Source organism: Eucyclogobius newberryi, unplaced genomic scaffold (assembly GCF_026437365.1).
Source record: "Eucyclogobius newberryi isolate DKJ021-1_F unplaced genomic scaffold, fEucNew1.0.hap1 SCAF_2, whole genome shotgun sequence".
Lineage (NCBI taxonomy): Eukaryota > Metazoa > Chordata > Actinopteri > Gobiiformes > Gobiidae > Eucyclogobius > Eucyclogobius newberryi.
In genome coordinates this window covers 29,540,273-29,554,859 of record NW_027315834.1, presented here as the reverse complement: position 1 = coordinate 29,554,859, position 14,587 = coordinate 29,540,273, and the positions used below count along the sequence as shown (strand labels likewise).

Here is a 14,587-nt window from a genome sequence, read left to right as displayed (position 1 = left end):
CCCAGGGCGTTGGCCCTAAAAAGCTGAAATTTGGTGAAAATGCTACTGAGGAGTGGGACATCAAAAGTTATCCAAATTACATTGATACCTCTCACGGTCTCTGTGCGGCGAAGCCGCAAACTGTAACTAAAATTTCAGAAATCTCCCATATTTAAAATTTCTGCCGTTTGCGCAGATAAAGTCCGAATTGCGTCAAATTAGAATCAGTTGTTAAACTCTTTGCCCTAAACCTACTTGAAGTGAAATAAATTCATTTGGCGCCACAGCGCCCCCTACAGATTTTATATGGAGGTTAAATGTTTAGTTTTGCGAAATTATATGAAATTTGACACACAACTCAATTTTAGCATCCCCATCAAAAAAGTCAATGAGACCCACGTCATAATTGTTATGGCGTTGCCGTAACGATGACCGAAACCTCCCATGTTATTCCAATGGGGCCAGAACATGTTTACACTTTAGACTTTCACAAACTCCTCCCAGGGCGTCAGCCCTATTAACCTGAAATTTGGTGAGACTCATCTTCAGGACCATCAAAAGTTATCCACATTTTCATTCAAAGAGTCACGGTGTCTGTGCGGCAAAGCCGCACATTTTGCCAAGAATTCAAAATAAAATTGCTTTTTGATGGTAAAACAAAGGGGAGAACATGTGACAGCGTCACAGATTCAGCAGTAGGCGTGATAAAAGGACAATTGGGGCGCGTTAGCGCCCCCTCCTCTTGCGGCGTGGCGGCGGTGTGGCGGCGGCGTGGCGAGGGCCGATCATTGCCGCTTGCGGCTATATTTTTATATTATTTTCATGTGATAAATGCTGAAAGTTCTCTTTGACAAAAACGTGTGCGGTGACTCAAAACACAAGTTGTTGTTGTTGTTGTTGTTGTTGTTTTATGGCGGTTGGCATCCGAGTGTTGCATTACCGCCAGACTTTATTCCTCAGACTTTGTCGTAGTTGTTGTTGTTGTTGTTGTTGTTGTTGTTGTTTTATGGCGGTTGGCATCCAAGTGTTGCATTCCCGCCAGACTTTATTCTTCAGACCTTGTTGTATTCTTTAGAAGTAGTCCTCAGACTCTGTCGTAGTCCGTAAAAGTACTCCTTCCATTGCTTTGGTGTTACAAAGCCCATGAGGTCATGATATGTCTTTGTGACTAGAATAGTTGTTGTTTCAGAGACCAACCGGCTTTATTCCAGGGAGACTCTTCTTCCTCTCCTTCTTTGACGTTCGGTGCTTCCACCGTACAGCTTTATTCTTTAGGCTTCATTCTATAGGCTTTAATATGTCCACTGATGTCGCTGCTTGGTAGCCGTGCGTCTACGAGACTGGGCGAGGACAGGAGACCACCCCCACCCCCATCTCGTCACTCTGATCACTCTGACTCCCCACAAGCAGACCCCCATCACTCCGACTCCCATTTAGCGCCTTTAGCCTGTTTTCTATATCTGCCCAATCAAGCTCCTTTGTTCCAAGGAATCTCCCTGCAGCTTTAGCAATGATCCTGATCCTTTCAGTTCTGCTTTGAGTCTGAGCAGCACAGTTTACAACATCCACCATAAAGAGTACAAAATCCTCTCTATCCACAACCAGGGTATTCTCATTAATTCTGGAACCTGCACACTTGGGACCTCCACTCTTGAAACCTTCACACTTCTTGGGAGCCACGCTGGCCTTTCTCATTTCGCCCTGGCTGGGAGCAGCACTGGCTCCCCTCTCTGTATTTACTCTAAACTCGTTACTTGAAACTTTCTTGACTGCATCTGCATAGGATATACCTTGAGAGACCTTTATTTTCTGCACCTCAGCAGCTCTTTTGCTAAACCTGCATCCCCCGAAGGCAGAGCTATGTTCTTCCCCACAGTTACAGCACTTCAGTTTTGCACCCACGTCACACTTCCCATACTCGTGATCTCCTGCACATTTACCACACCTTTGCCTCCCTCTACAGACCGCTGCAATATGCCCAAAGCGCTGGCACTTAAAGCAACGCAGGGGCGGCGGAACATATGGCCTGACGCTATAGCACATGTACCCAATGAACACCTTACTAGGCAGGCACCTCCCTTCAAGTGTTACCATTACCGACAAGCTGTCACATCTTACCCCAAACCGGGTCACCTACAAACGCCTAGCGTCCACCACCGTAACTCCAGTCAAATTCTCCTTAACCTCATCCACAGACGTCGCCGTAGGGACACCTACGATAACTCCTCTGACCGTGTTTCTTTCAGCATCAGACACAAGAAAACCACAACTAAAGCCTTCATAATAAGATTCCATTATTGCTTTGAATTTGCCCTTTTGTTCTCAATCTGTGGTGCAGTCTGTACTTACCAGATGTTAGATATAACAGGATACTTATTCACTCATGTTTTGGCCAACAGAAGCTGACGTTTAGTTTGATTACTGACAGGAAGAAAACCATGTATGCAGATATTTAAAGGGCCATATAATATAGTGAACAGTATTGGCCAGAAGGCGTTAGTCTAGTCTTCTACTTTAAAGAAGATAAAAAAGTGGGCCCTGGCTCCAGTAAAATCAAGAGTTAGTGTTGCAATCAAGATTTTTTTTAATTTAATTTTGTATTTCCGGATGTATGCCATGTATTTTTATTGTAGTGTCATGAAATATATTTTTTAACTGATTTTAACAGATTTTATTTGAAAGTGTCAGTATATTGTTTGTGATTACATGGTCTATATATATAAATAAAATAATAGAATATGTGGCAATATAACAAGGAGAACAATTTTAATTAGTTTCCTTTTTTCTATGCTCCTTTAGCCCTGTCTGGAGTGTCCTACTATAAACACTGCACCGCATTCATTACTTCACTGGTCCTTTCAGACGTTTCCGGATTGGCCCAAACTTTCTCTGCAAAAAACCGGGCTCAAAATAGGCTAAAGACCCGCGTGATCTCAAATGTTATCCAATATATAGGTCAACACGTTTCTCTGTGGCACGTGCGGCCGTCCGTCTTTACGTAAAGTCTCGTGCGGCGGTCTCAAATTACACTATGTAGGTGAAACCCGGAGATCGTCGATGTTTGAGGTGATGATCCACTACGGTGTGGTTTTATAACGCGGGGACACGGGGGACACGGGGGACACTGGGCTGCTTTCAAATGGCAGGAAAAGGACTAAAAACATGTGGTGTGCATTTTACTTTTATTTGTTTCCTTAGTCCTATTAATCACAATGGGCAATACCAGTTTATATTATTAAAAGATTTAAAGAAAAAAAAAAAAAATAATAATAATAGTAACATTACGTCCTGTTCCAAATACGACAGATAATAATTAGTTTATGCACTATCGCTATTACTATTACAACCTCTTATTTCAAATGTAAAATGTAAAATCATTTATCATTGAAAAATAACACAGAAGTAAAATTACATTAATTTGCATCTTGACTTTGTCTATTGTGATATTAAGATGAACAATGATACATTTAACTGAATAATAACAGTCAAATAAAGTGCACAAGTCCCAGTGTTGCAATGCCAATAAACAGAGTTACATCATATTTGTCTTGCTGACCATAGGCTACACTGCAACACATTTACATAAAGTGTAACTTTAAATATCCAATTCTTAGGTGATTAGATAGACTGGAAACTCTTGAGACAAAATGTGATACTTAAATGAGGAATAATAGATTTACCCAGTGCCGTGTAAGAAATTATTAGGATTAGGGATTTTAGCAGTCGATTAGTCAGTGATTATTTATATTATGTATATATATATATATATATATATATATATTTTTTTTTTTTTTTGACATTTTGTTATGATAATCAAATCAAATCAATTTATTTTTGTAAGGCCCAAAATCACAACAACAGTTGCCTCTGAGGGCCACAGGGAGAAATGAATCAACAATGTCTGTGGTGGCGATGAAGTCAGACAATGTCTGTGGTGGCGAGGGACGATGTCCCAGGGTCCTCTGTCCTTAGACTCTCCTTCTCGGCCAGGAAAAACTACAAAAAAAAACCTCTTTGGGAAAAAAGCGTAGAAACCTGGAGGAGTTCCAGTGAAGGAGAGATCCGACTCTCACAGACGGACAGACGGACACAAGGAGACTGGAGCTGGACCCACTCTTCAGGCAGAAGAGGGACCGTCGGAGGCGAGCTGGACCCACTCTTCAGGCAGATGAGGGACCGTCGGAGGCGAGCTGGACCCACTCTTCAGGCAGAAGAGGGACCGTCTGAGTCGAGCTGGACCCACTCTTCAGGCAGAAGAGGGACCGTCGGAGGCGAGCTGGACCCACTCTTCAGGCAGATGAGGGACCGTCGGAGGCGAGCTGGACCCACTCTTCAGGCAGATGAGGGACCGACTGAGGCGAACTGGAGCCACTCTTCAGGCAGATGAGGGACCGTCTGAGTCGAGCTGGACCCACTCTTCAGGCAGAAGAGGGACCGTCGGAGGCGAGCTGGACCCACTCTTCAGGCAGATGAGGGACCGACTGAGGCGAACTGGACCCACTCTTCAGGCAGATGAGGGACCGTCCACACAGGGCAGGGACCACTTCACCAGGGGAGGGGCATCTGGGTCCACAGGTCCTCAGGAGTGAGAGAAAGAAAAGAAGGCGGTGAACAGTTTGCAAGTGGAATCAAAAAATAAATATTGTTTGATAGCATAAGTAGTCAGAAGAAGAAGAGGATAGTGCTCAAGCTGTCATACTTCCCCCAGCATAGTTACTCCTAGGGCAGCGTAGCTGAAGCTGTGGGTTTATCTTTCTGTTCCTAACTACTCTGACCATAAGCGATTTCGAAGAGGAACGTTTTAAGCCTGGACTTAAATGAAGAGACTGTGTCAGCATATTTAACATGGGTCGGGAGCTGATTCCATAACACAGGAGCTTGGTAGCTAAACGCTCTACCTCCTACAGTACTTTTAGAGACTCTTGGCACCACCAGAAGGCCAGCATTCTGAGAGCGAAGAGCTCTGTTTGGATGATATGGTTCTATAGCATCTTTGAGGTAGGATGGGGCCATGTCATTTATGGCTTTGTAGGTCAAGAGTAGAATTTTGAATTTGATTCTGGACTTGACGGGGAGCCAGTGAAGAGACTTCAGCACTGGCGTAATGTGCTCTCTTCTTTTTGTTCCTGTTAGTAATCTTGCTGCTGCATTTTGAACCAGTTGAAAGCTTTTTATGGAGCTTTTAGGACACGCTGCAAGCAGGGAGTTACAGTAGTCTAATCTAGTCGTTACAAATGCATGGATAAGTTTTTCGGCATCACTTTTAGGCAGGATTCTTCTGATTTTGGCGATGTTGCGCAAATGGAAATAGGCTGTTTTACAAGCTTGATTTATATGAGCTTTAAATGAGAGCTCCTGGTCAAATAAGACTCCAAGGTTTCTTACAGTAGAACTGGAGGCTACACTGACATTGTCCAGTGTGACTATCTGCTCAGATAGAGCGTCTCGTAGATGCTTAGGGCCAAGCACAATGACCTCGGTTTTTTCAGGGTTAAGAAGCAGGTAGTTTAGTGTCATCCAGGTTTTTATCTCCTTCACACAAGCACTAAGTCTGTCTACTTGATCGCTCTGATCAGGTTTCATTGATAAATACAGCTGAGTGTCATCTGCATAGCAGTGGAAGTTAATGCCATGCTTTCTGATAATGTTGCCTAATGGCAGCATATAAAGAGTAAACAGAATTGGACCGAGTACCGAACCCTGTGGCACACCGTAAATTACTTTAGAGCTTGGTGAGGAGCTCTGGTTTACATTAACAAATTGGAACCTATCAGATAGATAGGATTTAAACCAGCTGAGGGCTGTTCCTCCAACACCTACATCACATTCTAACCTCTGCAGTAGAATGTTGTGGTCGATGGTGTCAAACGCTGCGCTGAGGTCCAACAGAACCAGGATTGAGACCAGTCCATCGTCAGCGGCTAATAACAAATCATTTGTGACTTTAACTAGTGCAGTTTCAGTGCTGTGGTGGGCTCTGAACCCTGACTGGAAAACTTCAAATAAGTTATTGCAGCTGTGCAACTGAAACGTAGATTCCCCATGTTTAGTCCTGACTGTGGCACCAGCAGGAGGCCGGTCCATGTTTAGTCCTGACTCTGGCACCAGCAGGAGGCCGGTCCATGTTTAGTCCTGACTCTGGCACCAGCAGGAGGCCGGTCCCTGAGGTCCTCAAGAGTCTGAGATGGTTCATATGGCAATAACATGTCCAAGATGTACTTTGGTGCTAGGCCATGGAGAGACTTGTACAAAAGCAGAGCTGCTTTAAAGTCTATTACAGGTCAGGACTAATGTGATGGTACTTCCTGGTTCTAGTCAGGACCCGAGCAGCAGCGTTCTGGATGTACTGCAGCTGTTTTACAGCTTGTGTGGAGAGGCCAGTGAGCAGGAGTCTAATCTACTGGAGACAAACGCATGGATGAGTCTCTCTAAATCTGGTTTGTTTTTTAGATGGTAAAAAGCTGCTGATGTTATTGATTTGATGTGGCTGTTAAAGTTCAATTCTGAGTCCATTACTACCCCCAGATATTTGATTTGTAGGCTTCAGAGCGAGACTCTGGAGGTGACCGCTAACACTTTATTTTTGTTTCTGTGGGACAAAGACATTATTTCAGTCTTGTCTGAGTTCAGCTGGAGAAAGTTGTTTTGCATCCACACACTGATCTGTTGGATGCAGTGACAGAGTGAATCGACTGGTCCATATTCATCTGCCGACAGTGAAACATTGATCTGACTCGTCTGCATCATGCATGTGATAGGACACATTTTCGCTGCTTATTAACTGACCTAACGGCAGCATGTAGAGGTTGAACAGTTAATCGTCACAGCCCTATTACAGATGCAAGAACTGAATATTGATTCAAATAAATTAAAATAGCTAATCCAACCACAATTCCAGCTTCCATTTTAAATATCAGGTTTTACTGTTCTTTTAAGTTGTGTTTATAGGGTTAAAGTCCTAGACTTGCACCACCGGCTGATCATCCGGGTACTTATAATTAAGACCTGGCTAAGATATGGAGACAGTTTCTAACTGCAGTCGCCACTGCTTCTGACAGGGCTCCTCAGTGATCATGAAAGAATGTTACACACTTCCCTGTAAATAAAGTATGCACTGGCCTCATATTCTACAAGTGACGGGATCCTATTACAATTTCAATATAGATATAAAGAATATACAAATAATAATAATATACATATAACACACACAGACACAGACACAGACACACACACACACACAGCTGTACACGTGCCACCTGCCAAAACTAGTGACCTACAACTGACTTTTACACAACGGACCTTCAAAAAACAAAGAGGAAACAAAACACAATCTAGACCTGTTATATGGTGTTTATTTCTCTCCGCTGTGCCAGGTCAGAGTGGGACCTCCTTGTTTTGAGTCTTTCAAAGAAAAAAACGCGAGACTATGAAGTGTTGCGCGCGCGAGGCATTTCAGGTCACGGAGACGTGCACGGCTGACGCAGCACTGTGAACGTAGAAAACACCGTGAATGACATGACACATGAATGCAATTCTACCAGTCAAGAGGCAAACACGGGCTGTTGTCATTATGTGTCATGGGGGTTTGAGTGGTTTAACAGGGAACACCAGGTCCTCCCTGCACAATGTGTACAATGTGTACAACGTGTACTTTAACACGCTACGATGGTCTTTGTCAAAGTCCATTGTATAAAATATTACTATAGTAATGGGGACATAATGCAGATCTATTAAATTGAATTTGACATTGTTGATGAATGCTTATGTTTGAATGAATGAACAGCAGCAGATGACCCAGTAAAACAGTCCTGCTCGTGATGAGACAGGAGCGCGTAGGGCATGAATGAACCTCAGAGCCATGATCATGATCAGAGCAGAGGAGACTCCGTGTGAACTCTAGACATGACCGAGGATCACGCCCCTCCCGTCGGGTCTTTCTGTGAAAAAACACGCACACACAGGAAAGGAGGGGGGAGTAACGGAGGAGGGGGGAGTAACGAGGAGGAGTAATGCAGGAGGGGGGAGTAATGCAGGAGGGGGGAGTAATGCAGGAGTAATAGAGGAGGGGGGAGTAACGGAGGAGGGGGAGGTAATGGCGGAGGGGGGAGTAATGCAGGAGGGGGGAGTAATGCAGGAGGGGGGAGTAATGCAGGAGGGGGGAGTAACGGCGGAGGGGCGAAAATGAAGTCAATTATACAACTCGCTGGCTCCTCGGCTCCTCGGCTCCTCGGCTCCCTCCCTCTCTCTCCATCGCCGCATACCACTGCTACAGCTGCTGGCCGGGCGCCTCGCAGCTTTCAGCGGCCACACACGGCATGTCGTCCGCCGCGGGCTCCGGGGGCTCCACGGACAGACCGGCGGCAGGTAAGCGCCCGTTTCACCGCGTCCCGGGGGAAGCTTTGCGCGAGGAAAGTTGGGACAGACCTGTATTATTCTTTTGGGATGAAGCGATCTCGATTTACTGCATTATGAGGACAGTCTGGGCTGTGCGGGTGAGCTTTGTGTGCTGTGTAAAGTCGTGTAAAGTTGAAGTAAAGTTTGTCACAAAGTTTATGTCAAAAAGTTTTTAAAAGTTTGTTAAACAACGTTTTTTCCTTCTTCTTCCGTGTTGATCTTCTACGCTTATAAATGACACTTATTTGCCCAAGAAGTGATGGAATATTATTTATTATTGGCATTTATTTGTTGCTCCTCAAGTAACAATCTTTCTATTAAAACTAAATAGTGGAAGTCTGATGACTTCCGGCGCCGGTGAGGTGGTGGTTACAACGCGCTATTTTTATTATTATTATTTTATTTTATCTTTATTTTTGATTTTCTTCCCTCCATTCCTTATTAAGATATGACAGGTCCTGTTTACAGGAGTTTTGTTAATAAGAGTTTTTGTTTTTGTTCATAAGAGTTAAGAGTGTTTTTTTAAACTTCCTATAAGTTATCTGTCATTTTCCTCTGAATCTACTGCGTTGTAACACCAACATTTCCCCATGTGTGGACAATATAGGCATAGCGTATCTTATCTTAAGTGCGTTTAAATGGCTACAGCAATATACACGTTTATGCAGTGCTGTGTACATATATATTTGCCTGTATAACAATAGTTACTTTACATTATTACTTTATTATTACTCCACACTAGTTTTACAGTTTTATCTCTGATTTAAGTTAGGACAGTGTCTCCCATCCTCATCTCCGAATGGCAATTGTATTACAGGTTTTATTTACTTATTTCATTCAACCAGGATTAATTAGGTGCACGTTTTCAATGCAATAAATATACTTTGCTGACAGTTGGCACCATCTGGCTACTACAGTTTGGATCCAATTTACCTGCTGCCGTTTTCACCTGTTGCACTATTATTGGAATATTGTGAATGGACAGACTGTCTCACAAATGGGCTCTGGTCGGATTAAAACTTTAGCTTTCTACTTTCTACTGCAAACAGAAGGACGTTTGACTGCTTAAAGTGCTGATCCAGTGAGTAACACTTTGCTATTTATATCTCATTGATGACCGAACACAATTTTAACAGGTAAACACAGAGGTAGAAATTAGTATTATTAACAGCTAGCTTAGCGCAGTTAGCATTTTTTGACGCGGTGCAGTTTTTAATTGTTAATTAGTTTGTTTTCGAGGTAAAGTCGCCATAAGCATTTATTAAAAGACAAAATAAACTAATTTTGTAATTTATTAAAAAAAAAAAAAAATACAACTAAAACACCGTCGCTGCCCTTTTTCTGCCCTCAAACCTGAGAGCTGTGTTATTGTTAAAGCTAGCTTGCAGTTGCATTAAGCTAATCAGTAGCCGTATGCTAAAGGTCTCCCGTGGGGCTATTAGCGGCTCTCTGACCAGGACGCGGACAGAAGGACGCCAGCTGCCGCCCCAAAACTGTCCACAAATCCCCGGTTAAATTCCCCCCGTGTGAACGGCGCGGGAGCCCGGTGGACCGACTTTTCATTCATTCAAACGTGAGTGACGCCGCCGCCGACGTGCTCGTACAAGCTCGTGACGGTGAGCCGCGCGCGGAGCCGTTCAAACATGTCTTATTGTTGTTAATATTATGGCGACGACTTTCTTTGTACTTACGTTTATTCAAGTTATTTTTTGACTGAAATCTTACACAGTGGGACTTTAATAATAGATAAACAAACAAACACACAAACAAACAGACAGACAAACAATAAAGCCCAAGTACCATTCACAGACACAACAACAAAAAATATAAGTGGATAAGTATAAATGAATATAAGTGATATTTGCTTTAATATAACCTGTTTGAATATCAGTTATACCAGCTCATTGTGTCCTCTATTAGGTTACTTTAAAAAAAAAAAAAAAGTAATTGCACAAATATTACATCGGTTCCAACATTTCATCTGCTAAAACATGTGCTGTTCTCATCTTTCTTGTAAAGTTTTAATATTTGTATACAGTGATAACAAACCCGCAGGGGCTCTTCGCAGTCACGTGCTTTCCGTGGGCGAAATGGTGTTGAAGTGGGTCAGTGGATCAGTGGCGCAGTGGCGGGTCTGTCTCCAGCAGGGGGAGCTAGTGCTGCTTCTCCAGCGTACAACATCCGTCAGTAAACCGTAGTCTATTTACACTGAAATAAATACATTTAATGCCATTTTGAGGATTGTTGATCACTCAAAATACAGGCATATAATATTTAGATTTGAATTGTTAATATCTATGGTAATGGTCCTAATTTGTCATCGTTCTGAACTCGGTGAGAAGGCTATTTTCTTCACCTGTTGCACAAAACCATGAGTTTCAGAATGATGGAAAAGAAGGTTTGTTGCAATAGAAGTTTTTTTTTTTTTTTTACTTTATTTTATTTGCATTATTTTTACAAACACAGAACACAACACAAAACGACCAGAAAGTGTAAATGAAAAATAATAACACAAATAGACATGAACTAAACATAAATACAAACAAAATCACGACACATTTAAATTAATATAACAGTAGGAATTTACATTTGAAAACAAAATATAATATAAATATAATATAAATGGGAAGCTCAAAGTCATGTATGCTCTTTCACACTTTTACAATGCTCTTTCTTTATCTCCGTGACTTCTAGTGTGTAAATGTGTCTCGTTTTCTTCCTTGAGGTCACTTTGTGCTGCTGGTCCCAAGTGATAAATGTAGTGCTTATTTATTTGCCCTGCACTGTTAAATAGCATTAGTCGGCTTGTTTTAAATTGCATATTCACGCTTGGATATTCAAGTGCAGTGAAATGTATTCCTGATTAATTACGCACTAATTCATGTCTAATTTAGCCCTTAAAGTGTGCTGTTATAGACTTGATGGTGTCGGAAAGCAAAATATTTTCTTTGTTGGTTCTTGAAAGTTAAAGTACCAATGTTTTAAGCAATCAATGTTTGGATTAAAAAAATAGACTTTATACAACAGTAGATTTATGTTTTAATTCTGAAACCAACAGTCCTACATTTATTATTTTGTAAATTGTGTTTTTTACTACAATTTGTGGGCCTTGCTATTAGTACATTGGCCATCGGGTATCGGCCCGAAGAGCAAGACAAATATTGAATGTTTGTATTGGCTGGAGAAAAACACATACGCGTGAAGAAAGGAAAAATACCTCTTCCAGATATTAGTAAGGTGAGGGTTTGTTGACTTTCAACATAAACAAAAAGGGTTTCCATGTAGAGAAGAATGTGTTAACGTGGTGTCAAAGCTGAGGCTGAACTCTGAGATGAAAGGAAAGGGTTTGAAGAGGTGATGTAAAACAGACCACGCGGTGCAGGAGGTTGTTGTTGTTGTTGTTTTTGTTTTATGGCGGTTGGCATCCAAGTGTTGCATTACCGCCAGACTTTATTCCTCAGACTCTGTCGTATTCTTTAGAAGTTCTTCTTCCATCGCTTTGGTGTTTCAAAGCCCATGAGGTCATGAGATGACGTTGTTGTTGTATCCTTTAGATGGCTGTTGTTGTTGTTGTTGTTGTTGTTGTTGTTGTTGATGATGTTGTTTTATGGCGGTTGGCATCCGAGTGTTGCATTACGGCCAGACTTTATTCCTCAGACTTTGTCGTAGTCCTTAAAAGTACTTCTTCCAGTGATTTGGTGTTGTTGTTGTTGTTGTTGTTGTTGTTTTATGGCGGTTGGCATCCGAGTGTTGCATTACCGCCAGACTTTATTCCTCAGACGTTTCGTAGTCCTCAGACTCTGTCGTAGTCCGTAAAAGTACACCTTCCATTGCTTTGGTGTTACAAAGCCCATGAGGTCATGATATGTCTTTGTGACTAGAATAGTTGTTGTGTTGTTGTTGAGGTGGCAGTGGGGGGCAGATGGGTCCTGGCTAAACTCACATCTATGCCTGACCATGAGTGTCGCCCCCTGCAGGACACTGATCCACCCTCGCTGTGTGAAGGAGACGTTTCACCGGTCTTTCCTTCTGCTGCTGTCAGACTTTATAACAAACACTGTTGGCCCTGAACACGTGTCTATATTTTTCTGTCCATATAACAGCTGTAAATAAGTGTGTAATGTTAGATCTGTTTATTATACTTCTGTGCCTAATCTGTGTTGCAACATTGGAATTTCCCCATTGTGGGACAAATAAAGCTTATTTTATTTTATCTTAATCTGTACATTTTGTCGTAAACACAGACTGTAATTGTGAGTCTCAAACACTATAATTGGACTTTAAACTAAAGCGATCATGACCTGAAACAAACATATGATGAAGCAAGGCAGTGATGAACAGATAAATAGTCTTTTGAAATGTAAACACAGGTAGGAACACCAGTTTCAGTAGAATAGTGAATAGCTTATACAACATCACATCCGCCATTAAGACTGAATGTACAATATTCATCTTTTTCACTTTGACCGGTTTGTAGAATAATTATATTTTATAAGAATGTTCTGTACAAAATCAACTCAATGATGAATCAAATTTCTGTGTTATGACTATTGTGAGGAAAAAAGAGGACAAACTATTTAATTATCAGTACATTTAATTTGCCCTAATGAGATATAGATGCACTTTTTTTTACTTTTTATAATGTGGCCTGTATCACAAACACAACTTTTGATTAACTGAACTACATCCTCATTCCCCTCGTTATAGAGCGTTTAGAATTCTTTGCACTTTTCTTCTACTTCTTTCGAGAAAACATTTAGATTTTTCGATAATTGTTTTGTCAGATCTGACCCACTAAACTCTTTTCATAAGGCATGTTTGTTTGCACACGATACAGTTGCTTAAGTAACCGCAGGACAGTGAAATATTCCAGAGGCGGAAAAGGTTTTATGAGTCTATTGTTTTAAAATGATTCAAAGGTTTCCAAAGCGCTGCGACATGGGAATTGTATTTATAATGTATCATTTAAGTTTTGTTCTTGTGTATTATTAGTAGATTATAAAAACAAATTGGAAAACATTTGATTACATTGAGTAATCCAATGTATTTTGTTTTAGACCTGGCATAGACTTGATTAGGTTTAGACTTGCCTGAGACCAGGTTTAGTCATGGTTATAGACCTGTCCTCTGCTTGGTTAATCGATTAAAAGCAACTATTCGATCGACAAATTTAGCAATCAAATAACCGTTAAATGGTCTATACACTGGTTTCAAATTGAGCTACAATTGCCTGAATTTCCCTTAAATTTGCTCCACCAGGATCCTCAAACAGCTTCACTTCAGGGGTTAATCTGGGTCAAATTCAGTAAAAACTGTTCATCTCATGACTTTTGCATTCTATACAACCAGTCGAGTAATCGGAAGAATAATTGCTTGACTAATCTATTAGCAAAATGATGGTTGGTTGCAGCCCTAATCTAAGTCTAGTTTAGTCCAGATTACACAGTCAAGGTTATAGACTGCTAGACATTGGCCATCATTTTCATGAATGGCCCAATGTGTTTTATTCACATAAAATGTGGTCCTCTGGCCTACATTCCAAATAACTGTTGAATTTGTGAATGAGTCACATTTATCAGAGGTCAGTCACAAAGTTGTCTTTCTGTGCTGCTGTTAGTATTTGAAGCATGCAGCAGAAGTAGGTCAGTGTCACAGCATTATATAAGCCTTGTCTAAGATGAAAGCACAAAACACACCCTCACGTGCCTGAGAAACAGCACTCAGAAAATATGAGGAAGTGCGCCGCACAGTGGTGGAGTTAGATCACTGCAGTAACAGATGATAACATGCCTTAAAAATAATAGATACAAACAATAAAACTAGGCATATAAAGCAATTATTTTATGAGTAGTTTTTATTTAGCATCTTAGACTTTTTAAATAAACCGTTTCCCCAGAATAGAAAGTACTTACAACAGAACATTTAATGTATGTAGTGATAAATCATCTTATTTCTGTGTCTGACTCTGTATTAGACCCACTTCCTGTTCATATTTTTGCTGTGACTACTTCTATTTGAATGATTTGAATCTTAAAGGTGTTGGTTGAGCTGTGGAATGTTCTTGTCTTTCAGATGCAGGGATTGATAACCTGGAGGAGGAGGGCCCGAGCCTTGGTGCCTTCATGGCGTCTGGGTCTGGTGAGATGCCCCGGAAGAGAAAGGGAGAGGTGGACTTAAGATCTGAGCCACGGTGAGAATCTATCTATGATATTGA

General features: G+C 41.5%; 1 protein-coding gene across 1 annotated transcript in view; it reads left to right on the top strand.

Annotated features, from left to right (window-relative positions):
* The first annotated feature begins 8,215 nt into the window (after window positions 1-8,215).
* Window positions 8,216-14,587, top strand: part of LOC140368078 (basic helix-loop-helix ARNT-like protein 2) — a 14,153-nt gene continuing 7,781 nt past the window's right edge. The window contains exons 1-2 of the mRNA XM_072454943.1: window positions 8,216-8,343; window positions 14,446-14,563. Coding sequence (XP_072311044.1) covers window positions 8,295-8,343; window positions 14,446-14,563 — 167 coding nt within the window. The 5' untranslated portion in view covers window positions 8,216-8,294. The remainder of the gene's footprint in view (window positions 8,344-14,445; window positions 14,564-14,587) is intronic.